Source organism: Pollachius pollachius, assembly GCF_949987615.1.
Source record: "Pollachius pollachius genome assembly, chromosome: 7".
Lineage (NCBI taxonomy): Eukaryota > Metazoa > Chordata > Actinopteri > Gadiformes > Gadidae > Pollachius > Pollachius pollachius.
In genome coordinates this window covers 3,295,206-3,314,342 of record NC_136940.1, presented here as the reverse complement: position 1 = coordinate 3,314,342, position 19,137 = coordinate 3,295,206, and the positions used below count along the sequence as shown (strand labels likewise).

Genomic DNA, 19,137 nt, shown 5'->3' with positions numbered 1-19,137 from the left:
GTCTTCCTGATCTCAGGAGCTGTTGGATCTCCTCCACTAGAGAACAGTCATTTAGCTCATTCAGACAGTGGATCAGATTGATGCTTCTCTCTGGAGAGAGATCTCCATTTATCTTCTTCTTGATGTAACAGACTATTTGCTGACTGCCCTTCGAGCTACTCACTGTCTTTCCCACCAGACCTCGCAGGAGAATCTGATTGCTCTTCAAAGAGAGGCCCATGAGGAAGCGGAGGAACAAGTCCAGGTGTCCGTTCTCACTCAGTAAGGCCTTGTCCACAGCACTCTGGTAGATGGTGAGTGCATCTTTCCTGGAGGTTGGTGGTTCTTCTGAGAGCAGATTGACACCTGTGTCGATGAAGGACAGAAAGACATAAAGGGCAGCTAGAAACTCCTGGATGCTCAGATGGACAAAGCAGAACACCTTCTCCTGGTGCAGCCCACACTCCTCTTTAAAGATCTGGGTGAACACTCCTGAGTAAACTGAGACTGCTCTGATATCGATTCCACACTTTGCCAGGTCTGCCTCGTAGAAGATCAGGTTGCCTTTCTCCAGCTGGTTAAAAGCCAGTTTTCCCAGGGAAACAATGATCTCCCTTCCCTCTGAGCTCCAGTGTGGATCTGTTTCAGCCCTCCCATGGTACTTCCTATCCCCCTGTATGGACTGAACCCTAAGGAAGTGGATGTACATATGAGTCAGGGTCTTGGGCATATTTTTTACTGTCTTGAATGCTTTCAAGATGTCCTCCAGAACTGTAGCTGTGATCCAACAGAAGACTGGGATGTGACACATGATGTGGAGGCTCCGTGATGTCTTGACGTGGGAAATGATTGTGCTGGCAAGCTTCTCCTCTCTGAATCTCTTCCTGAAGTACTCCTCCTTCTGTGGGTCAGTGAACCCTCTCACCTCTGTCACCCTGTCAACACACTCAGCAGGGATCTGATTAGCTGCCGCAGGGCGTGTGGTTATCCAGATGCGAGCGGAGGGAAGCAGGTCGCCCTTGATGAGGTTTGTCAGCAACACATCCACCGAGGTCGGCTCTTTGACATCAGTCCAGATCAGGTTGTTCTTGAAGTCCAGAGGTAGTCGACACTCATCCAGACCATCCAAGATGATGACAACTTGGAACCGGTCGTATCTGCAGATTCCTGCCTCTTTGGTCTCAATAAAGAAATGATGAAGAAGTTCCACCAAGCTAAACTCTTTCCCTTTCAGCAAATTCAGCTCTCTGAAAGTGAGGAGAAATGTGAAGTGTATGTCGTGGTTGGTTTTGCCTTCAGCCCAGTCAAGGGTAAACTTGTGTGTTAAGACGGTTTTTCCAATGCCGGCCACTCCAGTTGTCATTATTGTTCTGATTGGTTGATCTTCTTCAGATAAGGGTTTAAAGATGTCTTCACATCTGATTGGTGTTTCCTCCTTGGCTGGTTTCCTGGAAGCTGTTTCAATCAGTCTGACCTCATGTTCCTTGTTGACCTCTCCACTGCCTCTCTCTGTGATGAAGAGCTCTGTGTAGAAGTCTTTCAGACCTGTTGGCTGTCCTGCTTTAGCAATTCCCTCAAACATACACCTGAACTTCTCCATCAGATGGGCCTTGATGTTGTGTTGGCACTTGATAGCAACAGATCCTAAATGAAAAAACAACAGCAGATATTAGTTAGTGGATGGTTACATCATTGGAACAAAATATCCTCATCATACAAAAAAGGATGCACACATTTTCGTAAGATTCCTACAAATTTCCAGCAGCACAAGCGATCATTGCGCCTGCGCACAAAATAAAGGCGGACATGGCTTTTATTGGAGTGGAATATGCAGTCTTTTGATATGGATGGCGTTTTTCATACCCTCTTTTATATCAAGGAGGTCTCGAAGGACGTATACGATCATCAATTTTGGGGCTCCAGCGCTACGGGAAGTGACTCACAAAGCCTCGCAAATACTCCATCTCATGGCGTCTCATCCAGCGGCTAAGATTGTGAACTGTGGTTTTTCCAGACCTCACCCTACCCATTCACGGGCATAATACACACAAACTCCTATCAATCTCTTGAGGTGTGTTGTGCTGGCTACTTTTGACCCCAGACCCCAGTTATGTTTACACTCCTCAAGGCACAAATTTCCATCTCCACCCAATGTATAATTAAGTAGAGTTGAATGCACCTTATTCATATAAAAGGGGTCAAAATTAGTACAACGGGCCCCACCCGTTTGACGGTTGAAGGCCGCAGTAACTTTACCTTTTAACCCTGAAGATTAAAGATCTTCAATGACAATGACAATTTATTTTTTAAAATCTGATATTTTTTGTCATTTATTCTGAACATAACCAATAAGAGTCTCATATTGCTCTTCAAATTAAGTAATTCTTCTCTGTTTTCAAGATAGGAGTCTCTCCTGCCATTCAAATTAAATGTCTCCTCTGTCTTCAAAATAAGAGTCTCTTACCGCCCCACAGTGCATCGACCAGTTCCTCCCGGTTCATCTCCATCAGGCAGAGCTTTGTGATGTCTGCCACTCCCTCTATGGCGCGCCTCCTCTGCTCCTCGTTCTTACCATCCACCTCCTCCTCCTCCCTCTGACTCTCTGAGCATTGTGGGTAATCGGGGAAGAGATCCCTCCAGAGCTTCTTCATCTCCTTGTCTAGAAAAGTGCGCGCGTTCTCCTCAGCCCTCTGGAAAAAAATTAACATCCAGGAGAACTTTACACTGAACTAACTGAGGACATCAGAAGCATCTGTCCTGGATTCACGTCCCACTGGTCTTAAGAGGGAAACCAGGAGACTATGATCATCACAAGAGATGCTTTCTAATGTTCCTTTAGAGCTAAAGTAAAATGTCTTGGACATTTACACACCTTGATCAGCTCTGTTTGATGCTGCTGTACCAACTGAGCACTGATAACCTTTGACCTCTCCTGATGTGGTCTGTAGAGAACAAGCACACACACACACACACACACACACACACACACACACACACACACACACACACACACACACACACACACACACACACACACACACACACACACACACACACACTTTGGATCTACTTTTCTTGACTTGCTTACATTAAGTCAGATAAATCCTCTTCTGTTTGAAACTTCTACCTCTGCTTTCTGGTGGGGCGTCCATCTTTAAATTCAGGAGGTCTATCCATAGACTCACTCTCACTCTTCAGGGAGACACAGCTGGGTCCAGGGGTGTCTTCCCTCTCCTGCTGGAATCTTCTAGAAAATAAGAACCAGGATTTATTAATGTTTGACAGATGTTTTATATTTATTATCTCTGATAAATCCTCACCTCTTCTCAATAGACGGATTTCCCTCTTTAAACGCTTCAGGTAGATCCATAGAGAGGTCACTCTTCATGGAGACACAGCTGGGTCCAGGGGAGTCTGTTCTCTCCAGCTGCTCTGGGCTTCAACACAACACACACAGCTTTTACTCAGACTAAGGATGGAGTCATGATGTATCACTACTGAGCTCTGAGATGGACAACAGTCACAGACAGAGAGATCCTCTTCTTACCTCTTAGCTTTGCTCTGGCGGCCATGTTCCCTAGACAGACTGATTTTAGAGGTAGGACCCCCCTCCTCTATCTCTTCATCCATAGTAGTCTGGAGACCTGGACACAAACACAACTACATATTGTTCCTGCAGACATTCAGCGTTTGTTTATTCTCTTCTTTTATAAAAGCTGTTTATTGCCGGTCACAGGGAAGTATCAAGATCAATTTCAGCATGCGTATATCATACCTACTGTTCCCTGTGCTGGTTAAACTGCTCTGAAGACATGTCCATGTATGGACTTCCTCATGTCGTATGACATCACACCCACATCTTTGCTGCAGGCCCACAGAGAACTAGACCCAGAACAAGATGACGTGTAAACACCTTTACTAAACAAGATGGCCGTCTTCCAGTCTTATGATGATATGACTCATAATAATACAAATAAAACAACTGTTCTATCCTAAGTACCTTTTAAGTCACCCAAGGACACTTGTGATATTGGACAAATCCTGTATAACCCCTACCGGCTCCTCCTACCGGAACCGTCTGTACTGTTTAAACCCACCTGGTCCTTAATGACCCGTGTCTGCATTCACTGTCAGTCTCTTCAGATAAAGAATCTGCAAAATCATTCAACAGTAATTTTGACAAATAGCCATAAATCCATATATTGACAGAAAACAAACCTTCAACCTACTGATACAAATCAAAGTTCTGCATATTTAGGATATTTCAGGGATCAGAGTTGAGTACAGTACCTTAGTCTTCTTCCTGCTGTAATGAAGTGAGCCACACCAAACAGCCCGACTCATAACAAGGAAATGATGCTGTGAACCAACCAGTTGGACCAGTTCCCCTCCCAGTTCATACTCCTCTCAGACTAGCCTCCTATATGCTGCTGTTCCATGACCTCACTCAGTGATGAAGACTAATCACTTTATTCAAATATGTACGATGGACAGAGAGCTCCGATGTCTACAAGCTCAGACAGAGAAAAACAAAGAGACACTTGATAGTTAGGGTTAGGGTTAGAGAGCATAGGGTCAGACAGCATGTAGATCCCCTCAGTCACTTATGCAGAGTCCTTCTACACCTTAGAACCAACAGGAACACAGTCAATGAAGAGACAAATACAGTTGAAATGTGTTTACTGAACTAAAGATCATTTTCTCCGAACACTGACTCCAACAAATTAGAGCAACAGCTAAACTTACGCCAAAATGACACAAAACGATTGCAAAATGCATTCAGGCATTAAAGGTCCCATGGCATGCCACCAGGTGTGGTGTGATTAGCCGTTACAAGCCGTTTTGGAAATCTGCCCCTTATGACATCACAGGTGGGCGTGTCCACCTAGATGTGTGCTGGATAGATCAGTCTACCAGCCTACCCAGTGGACTGTAGCAAACATTGCTCACTACATTGTTACTATGTGTAAGCAGGTGCATATATTGGGCTCTGGAGAAACATCGGCTGAGCTTGGAGGACTTCAACTGAAGAAACAGGAAGTAGAATCATCTGCTGAACTCCATAGGCGCACTTTGCGATGTTTCAGAGGCTCACTGAATCCTTCTTTACTGTCATGCCTTGCCCTATGATAACAATACACAAAAGGTCAACTCGTCGTGTCACTGTGATTATTTTAATAAAACAGGTCCTGGTCTGATTCTGTGGTACGGTGTCCTGCATGGGCCCTCTCACACGCTCACCCAGGCAGAGAAGGAGAGGTTCCTTCTTCAGCTCAGCACCAACGCCTCAACCACAGACCTCTGTATGTTTCAACATGGACGCTCAGGGTCCTGTCAGACGCCACGGGGGAGGTGGTGTATCAACCAGCCTGCAAGGATCATCTCTGGAGAGACGCCAGTAGCTGGGGTCTGTTTCCTGTCGGGTAGCTTCTAGAATTCTCTCCATTTTCCATCCCTCATCGGGTTTATGAGTCTGATATGGAAATGCACTTGCTGGTATCCTGATTATTAATGTTCGTGTAGACGAAGCCTCTGTTGTGCTTTTTATTTAGTGAACCCCCGACCTTAAAGTGTTAACTGATCCTCTGCTGAACAAACGACAACATTTAGTTGATCCATTGAGTTGTTTAGTACCATTATGCTTTATTAACTGTACAACAGAAAAATAGTCCCTTACATGTACACAATAAACACAAGGACTCAGCAGCAGACATTATATATCATGAACAGGTGTGCACATATCTTTAATAACCGAACATGTTCTGCTGCTGTGTACAGAACACAAATAATCAAAAATATAGTTTGCAGTTTTGTCATTCACAACATTATCAATAGCTTTTTCCGGTCACTTTCATTATAAATATAATATTAAATCTGCTTTAAATCAGGTTCCATGTTAGGCTTATCAAAATATAAACTGGTATCAGTGCCCTTTAGTTTGAAAATGTTAAATATATGTTAAAAATTAAAAATATACAAAATATTATAGTATTAAACAAGTTTTGATTTACAATCTATCAATATTTAAAAAATATTTGACATCAGAAATATAGTCTTTGCCAAACCTGCTTAACCCTATGGAACATTTTAAAGTTATTTTTAAGTCTCTTCCCTCCATGGTTTATCAAGCTAAACTTCTTATAATAAAAAAAATGTAGAATTGAATATAGTATATAGTATAAAGTACATGTATTTAAATCAACAAAACACAATGACTGTGTATATCTATATGTGTTTATCAGTGTGTGTGTGTGTGAGTATTCATACATGCGTACATGCACACATGTGAGTGTGTGTGTATTCATATATGCATGTGTGTGTGAAGTGTGCGTATTCATAAATGCGCTTGTGTGTGTGTTTGTGTGTGTTTATATATGCATGTATGTGTGTGTGTGTGTGTGTGTGTGTGTGTGTGTGTGTGTGTGTGTGTGTGTGTGTGTGTATGTGTTTATCTATGCCTGTGTGTGTGTGTTGCTACAACCGACACAGAGACACTGAGGCAGCATAACTCAATAACCCAAACCCAGGGAGGAGGTCCTCCTGGGTGAAGGTGGACTGGAAGGTGTGGATGTGTGTCAGTGTGTCTGAGGACCCTCCTACTCTGTAGAAGGACAGAGTGCCAGCAGGCCGGTCCAGATACACTCCTACTCTGGTAGAGCCAGCGGGGGGGAGAAATATTTCTGATCTTCTATCGTTGTAGTAGGCAGAGTAGCCACCATCATAACAACAAAGACTCCAGCACTTGTTGTTCCATCCAAGCCAGCTGTCACGACCTGCTCCTGTCCTTGTGATTCCTCTGTATGTCACTCCTATAGCAACAGCTCCTTTCCTCTCTACCTCCCAGTAACAGCGGCCAGTCAGACCCTCTCTACCCAACACCTGGAGATAGGAGTCAAATCTCTCTGGGTGATCAGGATACAACCGGTCCTCTCCGGCCCGCGTCACCTTTCTGTTGTTCTCAGACAGAGAGAGTCGTCTGTGGGCTGTGTTTGGGACCAGAGTGAGTTCACAGGCATCTGACGGGAGAACAAGAGAGATGCTGAATCATTCTTCATCATCATCATCACTAGTGCTGTCTTGCATACTCATACATACAAACATTACCATAGAAAGACTAAATAATATTGTATGACAGCTACTATAATAAACTAGTGTGCCTTGATCATTAGATAATGAAAGTTGAAGTTAATTGCAATTCCCACATGTGTGTAAGTGGCTGTCTCAGTCAAAACATTGAAGCCTATACAAATGTATAAACTGCAGCTACTCTCCTAACATTTTCACTACATACACATATTATGCATCAAAACGTTCAACATGATGAGGTGATATCTCCTATGGAATATCAAAGCAATAGTCTACATACTCTTCAAGATATTAGACTTGTAAAGGTTCGAATACACATCCGTTGTAATCCACCTGTGTAAAAGACTGAACCAGCTAAGCTCACATACAGGCTGGAAATTAACTGTTGGTACCATAGAACTGGTGCATACATAGACAAGTACACATACGTAAAAACACCTACACAAATACACGCTCTGCATACATGTACATGTACACATCGTATACACATGTACAAATACATAACTTACCTACACTAACATTCTAAAACACAGAAACATAGTTATATATACGTTACACAAGTCCTCATTTGAATAACCGCACTTCACCTCCTGCTGTGTGGATGGATTTTCCATCTCTATGGTAAGTGTTTGGTGTGATGAAACTAAACAGACACTTACACTTCTTTAGAGCTGGTTTCAGCCTCCACACTCCACCGTGCTCCACACTGGGGGGGGAACAAAGTGAAAGCCACATTTGAAATCATTCACCTTCATCGTCTGCTGTCTCATCAATTTCTACCCAGCATGAGTTACAGCTGCCTTTTCAAACCACTTCATCTAGTAGCGTGTTGAATCCTTGTAGGAGACATTGTCCCCGATTGGTTTGCTGTCCTCTCCATACCTGAGAGTGTCCAGTGTCCAGTGTGGATTCTCCAGTCCAGCAGAGAGCAGCGCAGCTCCTGAGTCTCCTGGGTGATTGTACCTCAGGTCCAGCTCACTCAGATGGGAGGGGTTGGAGCTCAGAGCTGAGGCCAGAGAAGCACAGCCTTCCTGTGTGACCTGGCAGCCAGACAGCCTGCACACACACACACACACACACACACACACACACACACACACACACACACACACACACACACACACACAAACACACACACAAACACAGGAATTATTACTTTTCTGGATTTAAATCTATTTAATGTCTTCTGATGTGAACCTTGTGGTTTAACTGTTTGACTATTGAGTAAAACTGACCGAAGAGTTTCCAGTGTACAGTGTGGACTTCCCAGACCAGCAGAGAGCAGCTTCACTCCTGAATCTTGCAGATCATTGGTACTCAGGTCCAGCTCTCTCAGACTAGAGGAGTTGGAGCTGAGAACTGATGCCAGAGCTTCACAGCATTTCTCTGACAGATGACAGCCATTCAGCCTGCACACAAAACAAACAGAACATGTGAACAATGTAAATAATGTTTTGTTCTAAATTGTTATTAGACATATTTTAGTAGTTTAACTAAATGTCAGTACAGTAGATCTTCAAATTATGACTTACAGGGCAATTCCGGTATTTTGAACATTGAGCCCCCTTTCTGATTTGTCTAGGATGAAATAGAGGGGTTGACACCGAAATTTTGACTATTGGTCCTGTCTTGGGTATTGTCTTACTTGGACCTACCATTCTAGCCCTACTGTTGAGACAGAGAACAGAGTAAAAAGACTACAATCAAACCTAAACAGTCCCCGGTTCCGGTCCGGTTTCTGTTTCAATGGGATTTACAAAAGGCCAAATAAAAATCAAACATTAAGGGTTGTTTTAAGGACAGGTTTGTAAATGCCCATAGCCAGCCATTGTGAATCAGGGAGGGGCGATTTGAAATGAGCCAAATACCCGAGACAGGAACTGTGATTAATGTTTTATTTGAAATTTGTTATGAGACATGTTTTAGTAGTTTAACTAAGAATCTTAGGGCTAAAAGTAGCTCTTAAGTGGTGAATTTAGGAGAAACTCCTAAAAATAATGGGTGAGTCAGTCTTAAATTTAGGACTAATTTATTTTACAAAGAGCAATTCACAAAGTATTTTAGGCCTTAAAGTAGTACCTAAGTCTAGGAGAGCTTAAAAGTCCTCGAGAGGACTCCTAACTCAGTATGAATGTGATATGTGAATGTGATAATAATAGGGATAAAGCACTTTAATAATAATAATGATCATTAATTACACGGAAGCACTGTAAGTTTCAAGTAAAAATATTTATAATTACTCTTACTTATGATTACTATCTAATCATTTATTGTAAGATGATTACATTTTTTGTGGTAACCCATAACGCACACTTTTAACTCAGTTAGGGTCTTTACTGAAAACGGCGGAATGGGCTGATATTTAAAGTGTTTAAGTGCTGGAAAAATGCTCATTGGATAATAGTTTGCAGGGGGTTTTTAAAAACCTCCTTTATATAATGCAATTTACTTATTTTTATTGTTGTTGGTCTGCACCAACTTGTCATCATGCGTGTATTCTGCTAACTGCACTGTCCATCTTAGTTCACTCTTAGTGATTTATCCTTGGTATGAGTAGGTCTCAGCGGCATTGTGAATTAGTTTTAAGAAAAAACTCCTGCATAAAAACTTTTAGCTCGAGTTAGAAGCACTCCTAGCGGTAAGATAAAAAGCTTTGTGAATACAGCCCCAGATAACTAAAGATTCAAAAAAACTCCTAAAAAGACCCAGTTCTAAGAAGAGGCTGTTATTGAACTTTACAAAACAACTCTAAAGTTAACCTTACTGTCTGACTACATGATTATGAGTAGAATAGGAAGGTACGAAAACATACACCTTATACAATCATTAACCAACTCAATCCAACCTACACCTTTAACTGTAATGGCAACACAAATAGAATGAGATTGAGGTCTTCTGTTTCATAAGAACACAATACCTAAACCACAAGAATTAAAGCACGGCTGTATTGCGGCACAAATGTGATCGCTCAATTTGGAAACACGACCCACTTAAGTTCCAATAAAGACACACTGCTTTGATTGGAAAACTAAAAAAGTGGTTTGTACATTGTGCAAAGTTTAAACTAAATTGCAAAAAAAATGAAAAAGATCCCAGATGCAATCAAAAACATTTGCCAACTTATATAAAGTGAGTGAATCTGTTAACATCAATCAAAAGTTAGTGGTACCAGTAGAAAATGTGTATTGAGCCCTGAGAGGACATATTCTACTTGTTTATTTAGACCTGTTAACTTTCTGGATGTAAATCTGTTAAATGTCCTCTGACAGACAGCCTGCACACACACACACACACACACACACACACACACACACACACACACACACACACACACACACAAACACAGGAATTATTACTTTTCTGGATTTAAATCAGTTTAATGTCTTTTGATGTGAACCTTGTGGTGTAACTGTTTGCACATTGAGTTAAACTGACCTGAGAGTTTCCAGTGTACAGTGTCGACTTCCCAGACCAGCAGAGAGCAGCTTCACTCCTGAATCCTGCAGATCATTGGTACCCAGGTCCAGCTCTCTCAGACTAGAGGAGTTGGAGCTGAGAACTGAGGCCAGAGCTTCGCAGCATTTCTCTGACAGATGACAACCATTCAGCCTGCACACAAAACAAACAGAACATGTGAACAATGTGATTAATGTTTTATTGCCCGCAATGACATCCAGATATAAGTTTTAAAAAAAAAGATTTTAATTTTTTTTTTTATTATATCAATAGTAATTTAAACAAAAATAAATAAATATAAAGTGAAAAGTCGACTCTCTCTAGCTTTCAATTAAATCCTGTTACATTTGTTAGTTTTAATCCGACTGTACATTACTTTGAAAGGATGAACCTCAGTTTCGTGATTTAGACCTCACTTGACCTCACTCCCAGAGGTCCACGGTGCAATGTTTTTTTTCACCACTGGGATGCTGACGGCGTTTCCTGCCTAATTTATTTTCCTTTGGTGGCCCTCAGTCAAATTTTGGGTTCCTAAATTGGCCCTCAGCTGTCAAAACTTTGAGAACCCCTGTCCTAGACAAACCATATAGGGGGCTCAATGTTCAAAATACCTGAAATGTCCTTTAATTAGAGGTCAGATAACTAAAGATTCAACAAAACTCCCAAAAGTCCCAGTTCTAAGAAGAAGCTGTTATTAAACTTTACTAAACAACTCTGAAGTTCACCTTACTGTCTGAACACATGATTGTGAGTAGAATAGGAAGGTAAATAAACATAGACCTTATACCATCATTAACCAAATGAATCTAACGTACAACTTTTTACTGTCATGGCAACACAAATAGAATGAGAATGAGGTCTTGTGTTTCATAATTTGAGTGGTAATGGTGCTGTGATGCATGCAAACTGCATGCATCGCAGCAAAGGTTTTGTTCAGTGGTGGGAGTTAAAGCGCGGCTGTATTGCTGTGTGATCACTCCATTTGGAAACACGACCCACATAAGTTCCAATAAAGACACACTGCTTTGATCAAAAAACTAAAAACTGTTTGATAAAAAGTTTCGATGAAATTTGTGCACGAGCGCTATTCAAGAGCATTTGAAGAGATTCACTATTCTGGATGACCAAGAAAATAGACAAAATCCTAATTGGAGTATGTTACCCAATTAGCAGTAGGTTATTATTATCATGTATTTGATTTAGAAGGAGGAGGCTGAAGATTTGGTTTGTGAGGAAAGAGATGTTGAGGCGCTGGCAGAAAAAAACGAAAAAGACCCCATATTCAATCAGAATTTTTGACAACTTATTCAAAGTTAGTGAAACTGTTCACATGAATGAACATATATGGATGGTACGTGACAAAGGACATTTTCACGTCCAATAAAGGGGTGCGAACAGCTGATATGGAACTTGTGGTGTAACTGTTTGACCATTGAGTAAAACTGACCTGAGAGTTTCCACTGTACATCGTTGACTCCCCAGTCCAGCAGAGAGCCGCTTCACTCCTGAATCCTGCAGATTATTGGTACTCAGGTCCAGCTCTCTCAGACTAGAGGAGTTGGAGCTGAGAACTGAGGCCAGAGCATCACAGCATTCCTCTGACAGATGAAAGCCATTCAGCCTTTGCACAAAATAAACTGAACATGTTAGAAACTGTGATTAAAATAATTGACCACTTGTACTTTTAAAATAAAATTGAAATCTTTTATTGGAAATCTTTTGTTAATTTAACTAATATAAACCATTCAATACAGTAGATCCTTAAATGTCAATTAAAATTAGGTATAAAATGTTGAATATTGGAAAGATGTTTTGTAGTGTTTCAAAATGGTTTTGAATATTCATTTTTATTGTAGTATTATTTATATTGTGTTGCCTGTATTGTTCATGTCATTAATAAAACTGAAGAGATCTTTTGTATTTTGTATAGATACTATACACATATGTACATAACTTTTATATTCTAGCATGTATATTTTGTTGTGTACTGTAAACCATGTTATTGGTGAACCTACCGAGATGTTTTGAAGTCTTTGACCACTGGCAGCAGCCTCAGAAGACCCTCCTCTGAAGCACAGTATTTCCTCAGGTCAAACACCTCCAGCTCCTCCTCTGATGACAGTAAGATGAAGACCAGAGCTGGCCACAGAGCAGGAAAGAGAGATTCTCTGGAGAGACTTCCTGATGTCAGGAGCTGTTTGATCTGCTCCACTAGAGAACGGTCGTTAAGCTCATTCAAACAGTGGAACAGATTGATGCTTCTCTCTGGAGAGAGATCTCCAATTACCTTTTCCTTGATGTAATGAATGGTATTGAGATTGGTCAGTGAGTTACTTCCTGCCTGTCCGAGCAGACCTCGTAGGAGAATCTGATTGGTCCCCAGAGAGAGGCCCAGGAGGAAGCGGAGGAACAAGTCCAGGTGTCCGTTCTCACTCTGTGAGGCCTTGTCCACAGCACTCTGGTAGAGGCGGAGGAGCTTATCTTCCCCGGACGTTGGGGGTTCTTCTGAGAGCAGATTGACACCAGTGTTGATGAAGGACTGAAAGACATAAAGGGCAGCCAGAAACTCCTGGATGCTCAGATGGACAAAGCAGTAAACCTTGTCCTGGTACAGCCCACACTCCTCTTTAAAGATTTGGGTGAACACTCCTGAGTACACTGAGGCCGCTCTGATATCAATGTCACACTCTGCAAGGTCGGCCTCGTAGAAGATGAGGTTGCCTTTCTCCAGCTGGTTAAAAGCCAGTTTTCCCAGAGAAACAATGATCTCCCTGCTCTCTGAACTCCTGTCTGGATCCATTTCAGCCCTCCCATGGTACTTCCTGTCCTCCTGTATGGACTGAACCCTCAGCAAGTGGATGTACATCTGAGTCACGGTCTTGGGCATCTCTTCTCTTCTCTTGGATGTTTTAAAGATGTCCTCCAGAACTGTAGCAGTGATCCAACAGAAGACTGGGATGTGACACATGATGTGGAGGCTTCGTGATGTCTTGACGTGGAAGAAGATTGTGCTGGCCAGCTTCTCCTCTCTGAATCTCCTCCTGAAGTACTCCTCCTTTTGTGGGTCAGTGAACCCTCTCACCTCTGTCACCCTGTCAACACACTCAGCAGGGATCTGATTGGCTGCCGCAGGGCGTGTGGTTATCCAGATGCGAGCGGAGGGAAGCAGGTCGCCCCTGATTAGGTTTGTCAGCAGCACGTCCACCGAGGTCGGCTCTGTGACATCAGTCCAGAGGAGGTCTACACTCATCCAGACCATCCAAGATGAAGACAACTTGGAACTCGTCAAATCTCAAGATTCCTGCCTCTTTGGTCTCAATAAAAAAGTGATGAAGAAGTTCCACCAAGCTAAATTCTTCCCCTTTCATTAAATTCAGCTCTCTGAAAGTGAGGAGAAATGTGAAATTAATGTCTTGGTTGGTTTTGCCTTCAGCCCAGTCCAGAGTGAACTTGTGTGTTAAGACGGTTTTTCCAATGCCGGCCACTCCAGTTGTCAATATTGTTCTGATTGGTTGATCTTGTCCAGGTAAGGGTTTAAAGATGTCTTCACATCTGATTGGTGTTTCCTCCTTGGCTGGTTTTCTGGAAGCTGTTTCAATCAGTCTGACCTCATGTTCCTTATTGACCTCTCCACTGACTCTCTCTGTGATGTAGAGCTCTGTGTAGAAGTCAATCAGAGGTGTTGGCTGTCCTGCATCACCGATTCCCTCAAACATGAACCTTAAGTTCTCCTTCAGGTGAGATTTGATTTTATGTTGGCACTGAACAGCAGCAGATCCTAAATGACAAAAGAACACAAGACAACACTGATTGGATGGTGACATCAGTGAAACAAAATACCCTTATGCAATGGTTTGTATGAAATTGTACGAAAATTATCTGCACATTTTCGTACCATTTCTCCAAACTTCCACCAGCATTCTCATTGGAATATGAAATATTTTGATATAGATTAATTATTACGAATCTATATAAATTCTTTCAGGTCTCGCCAGCAAATGCAAAAATCTCCATTGTTGCTTTGGTGGTTGATATCGATGCTTATGAATGCTGAAAACCAAACATGACTGATTTTACCCTTGTTTCAGCAAAAGATGCATTTTGATGTCGACTCGTACATTTTTTAAGATATCATGTGAATTTGTACAAGACCAGCCTGAGTGGAAACATGTCAATATTTCCTGTTAAATGATCAACATCATGATATTTAGTCGCTTCATTCCTTGTTGTCGGAGAAGCCAGTTGTGAAAAGGAATGCATGTTACAGATACAGATTATTATATTACATGTTACAGAAAATGTTCAGGTTTATTCTGTTATTTACGGGGCAATATGATTGGTGTAATGATAGTAATAATGATAGTGAATCACTCGTGACTTGCTATGCTGATATAACAAGATATCAAGATAGTGTTGCATGTCTTCCACTGAGATATTCTGCAGTTGATCTGCAGCATAATGTTCAATGTACTTTAACCCGATAATCCCACAAAAACTCTACATATCTGGATCAAACCATTTCACCTTATACCCCCACAATAACCCTACATATCTGGATCAAACCATTTAACCTGATACCCCCACAATATCCCTACATATCTGGATCAAACTTTTTAACCTGATACCCCCACAATAACCCTACATATCTGGATCAGACCATTTTATTTGATACCCCAACAATAACCGTACAAATCTGGACCAAACCATTTAACCTAATACCCCCACAATAACCTATATATCTAGAACAAAGCATTTAACTTGATACCCCCACAATAACCCTACATATCTGGATCAAACCATTTCACCTTATACCGCCACAATAACCCTACATATCTGGACCAAACCATTTAACCTGATACCCCCCCAATAACCCTACATATCTGGACCAAACCATTTAACCTGATACCCCCCCAATAACCCTACATATCTGGACCAAACCATTTAACGCAGAATTGGAAAGATCTCCAAATTGAAGGTAGAAATGTAGAAATCTCACATTATTAAATATAATTGCAGAACATATAAGAATCTCATACCGCTCTTCAAAAGTAGTAATTCTTCTCTGTTTTCAAGATAAGAGCGTCTACTGCCCTTCAGCTCCTTGACTGGAAAAGCGTGTGCACGCTCCTTAGCCCTCTGGAACAGAGCAAACATTAATGAGAACTTTACTCTGAACTAAGTGAGGACATCAGATACATTTGTCTTGGATTCACGTCCCACTGGTCTAAAGAGGAATGCCTGGAGACTATTAGCACCACGAGAGATGCTTTCTAATATTCCTGTAGAGCTAAAGGAAATATATTGTTGGAAACACCTTGATCAGCTCTGTTTGATGCTGCTGTACTGACTGAGCACTGGTGACCTTTGACCTCTCCTGGTGTTGTCTGTGGAGAAAAAGCCCACAAACACATAAACATACAAACAAACACTTTGGATCTATTTTTCTTGACTTGCTTACATTAAGTCAGATAAATCCTCTTCTGTTTGAAACTCCTACCTCTGCTTTGTGGTGGGGCGTCCATCTTTAAATTCAGGAGGTCTATCCATAGACCAGTCACTCTTCATGGAGACACAGCTGGGTCCAGGGGAGTCTGCTCTCTCCTGCTGGACTCTTCTAGAAAAACAAGATCAGGATTTATTGATGTTTGATGGATGCTGTATATTTATAATCTCTGATAAATCCTCACCTCTTCTCAATAGACGGATTTCCCTCTTTAAACGTGCCAGGTACATCCATAGAGCGGTCACTCTTCATGGAGACACAGCTGGGTCCAGGGGAGTCTGCTCTCTGCTGCTGCTCTGGGCTTCAACATGACACACACAGCTGTTACTCAGACTAAGGATGGAGTCATGATGTATCACTGCTGAGCTCTGAGATGGATCAAAGTCACAGACGGGGAGAGATCCTCTTCTTACCTCTTAGCTTTGCTCTGGCGGCCATGTTCCCCAGACAGACTTGTATTAGAGGTAGGACACCCCTCCTCTCTCTCTTCATCCATAGTAGACTGGAGACCTGGACACAAACACAACTACATACTGTTTCTGTGGATTCTGTTTGACTAGCGAGCGTGAAATTGACAACTTCCTATTCTCCTCCTGTTTAATTTTCACACTCTATCACTCTCTATGTCTAGATCACACACACACACACACACACACACACACACACACACACACACACACACTCTATCTCTATCTATGTCTAAATCTATACACTCTAACACTCTATGTCTAGATCGTACACACACTCTTTCCCTATCTATGTCTAGATATCATACATACACACTATAACTATCTATGTATGGATCTCATACATATCAAGATTAGGATAATTCCTTATTTCCCTTCTGAAACGCTGAACTCTCTTCCAGTAGATCATAATCAATAAAGCATCAATAGTCTACAGATCAGTGTTCTAAACTGTTATATAACCTTCAATAAGAAACTAATGTTACCAATTAAGCTCCCAAATAAAAGTCCACAACACAACCAAACTGACCTCATTATAGTTCACACTAAAACTCCACAATAAAAGCCCACAGCGCAACCAAACTGACCTCACTACAGTTTGTACTGAAACTCCACAATAAAAGTTCACAACACAACCAAACTGACCTCATTACAACACAGACACACACAGTCCATGAGACAGTTCAAACTACTCGTTACAGTGAATGTTTAAATTTAAATCGTTCTCCATTAAAACCAAATGTGGGTTCTGTTTGGTTCCTGGACCGAAACGCCCTCAACACAGGGACAGGTATTGATGTTCTGACCCGTATTCCTTTATTCAAACAGGTTCCCTCTCTGAGATCAACGTCTCTTTTACAGCAGGAACCTGGAAACACTGAACTTGGACTGAGAACCGAATAATTTAGAATATATTAATACAGTGAGAATATAGTACCAAATAATCTAAAGAAAACATAACACAAAAGCACAAAAGGAAAACACAAGTTAAGTGTTAGGAACGGAGACAAACATTAACACGGTTCTAAAGGCTCTGAGAGTAAAGATTGTGCTGCTGGGCTCCTAAACATCAACCTACTTATAAGATTTAATGTTCTGCATACGTATGATATATCAGGGATCAGAGTTGAGTACAGTACCTTAGTCTTCTTCCTGCTGTAATGAAGTGAGCCACACAAAACTCATAACAAGGAAATGATGCTGTGAACCAGTTGGACCAGTTCCCCTCCCAGTTCATACTCCTCTCAGACTAGCCTCCTATATGCTGCTGTTCCATGACCTCACTCACTGATGACGAATAATCACTTCATTAAAATATGAACGATGGACAGAGAGCTCCGAAGTCTTTTGCTAATTTTCGCTGAATTCTACACACAAATTGGAGCAAAAGCTAAACCTTTGCCAAAACGACACAAATGTCATAAATATTTGGCCTGTAAAGCCCTTTGAGAATGTAATGGTGATTAAGGGCTATACAAATAAAATTTAATTTAAATAAATTGAATTGAAATTGATTGCAAAATGCATTCAGGCATTAAATACCATGTTCTCTGTTCTCACTTCTGAGTACTTTCAAAATACTGTCCATGTGTTTGGGCCGCATGAGGTCACGTTAAATATCCAAGGGTATTAAACAGTGGAACCATTTGACTGTTTGGTCCTTTTTTGAACTATTAGTTTTCCATACTGGGGTCCCAAAATGTTTACAATTTATGAGTAAATATAAAGAATGTTAGCCATGAAACCAAACAGTAAATATATCATCAGATAAATAGTGACACACAGCAGAGTGTGTGAACTGTCATCATTGATTGTTATTAAGTAATTGAGTTTGAACAGCATATTTACTGTATGAGTGTTCTTGTTGGCTTGGATTCTTTGTGTGCTTTTAATTCTCCATCTTGACACACCCTTTACAGGCAGGCATTCAGAATACCTTAAGTCTCATTAGAATCAGCACAGCGTACAAACATTCTAACGTGGTGTCATTCAGCATTCAGAAGCAGAAACTTAATGAAATACAGACTGGATTGTTATGCCATCAAAGTGGATCCTTTGGAACATTTGAACATTCATGTAGAAATTGAACAATTCTACATGACTGCAGCTGCTGATGTGACAGCTTTAAAGGCTTTACAAGGTGTTGAGGAGAAAACAGACCTTGAACAGCATAGTATACAGTATGTAGTGTTATCATTAATAATGGTCATGTATCTATGATAGCCGGGTTATTTTCTCTTCAGTGATTAATCTGGTTGAGTTGGATTCTTGTGTTCCTCCATCTTGCTACACCCTCTACAGGCTGGTATTCAGCAACACACACCTTTAGTCTCACTAAATCAGTGCAGTGTACCAACATTGTAACGTGAAGTCATTCAGTATCCAGTAGTTTGTGGAGACAGCGAGGAGGGAAGTAATCATAAACTTTTTATTTGTTACTTCTCATCAGGAGACCCTCTGAAATGAGGTAGTAATAAAGTGTATTTATGGTTCCTATCACAGGCTGTAGTTGATATAGAGCCTGTGAGTAAGAGACATAAGTAGGCTCATAGTCTATTGTGTAGTAAAGAAAGACTTCCATGTGCAAGCAGGTGCATATATTGGGCTCTGGAGAAACATCGGCTGAGCTTGGAGGATTTCAACTGA

The 19,137-nt window shown here is 41.3% G+C and overlaps 1 protein-coding gene across 1 annotated transcript in view; it reads right to left on the bottom strand.

Annotated features, from left to right (window-relative positions):
• The window catches only part of LOC307078387 (protein NLRC3-like), a 20,834-nt gene extending 3,179 nt beyond the window's left edge, over window positions 1–17,655 (bottom strand). Inside the window, 10 exon segments of the mRNA XM_079740158.1 lie at window positions 8,301–8,474; window positions 10,501–10,674; window positions 11,969–12,142; window positions 12,537–13,748; window positions 13,750–14,299; window positions 15,558–15,657; window positions 15,836–15,905; window positions 16,019–16,135; window positions 16,209–16,325; window positions 16,438–17,655. Coding sequence (XP_079596284.1) covers window positions 8,301–8,474; window positions 10,501–10,674; window positions 11,969–12,142; window positions 12,537–13,748; window positions 13,750–14,299; window positions 15,558–15,657; window positions 15,836–15,905; window positions 16,019–16,135; window positions 16,209–16,325; window positions 16,438–16,520 — 2,771 coding nt within the window. The 5' untranslated portion in view covers window positions 16,521–17,655.
• Between the last annotated feature and the right edge of the window lie 1,482 nt (window positions 17,656–19,137).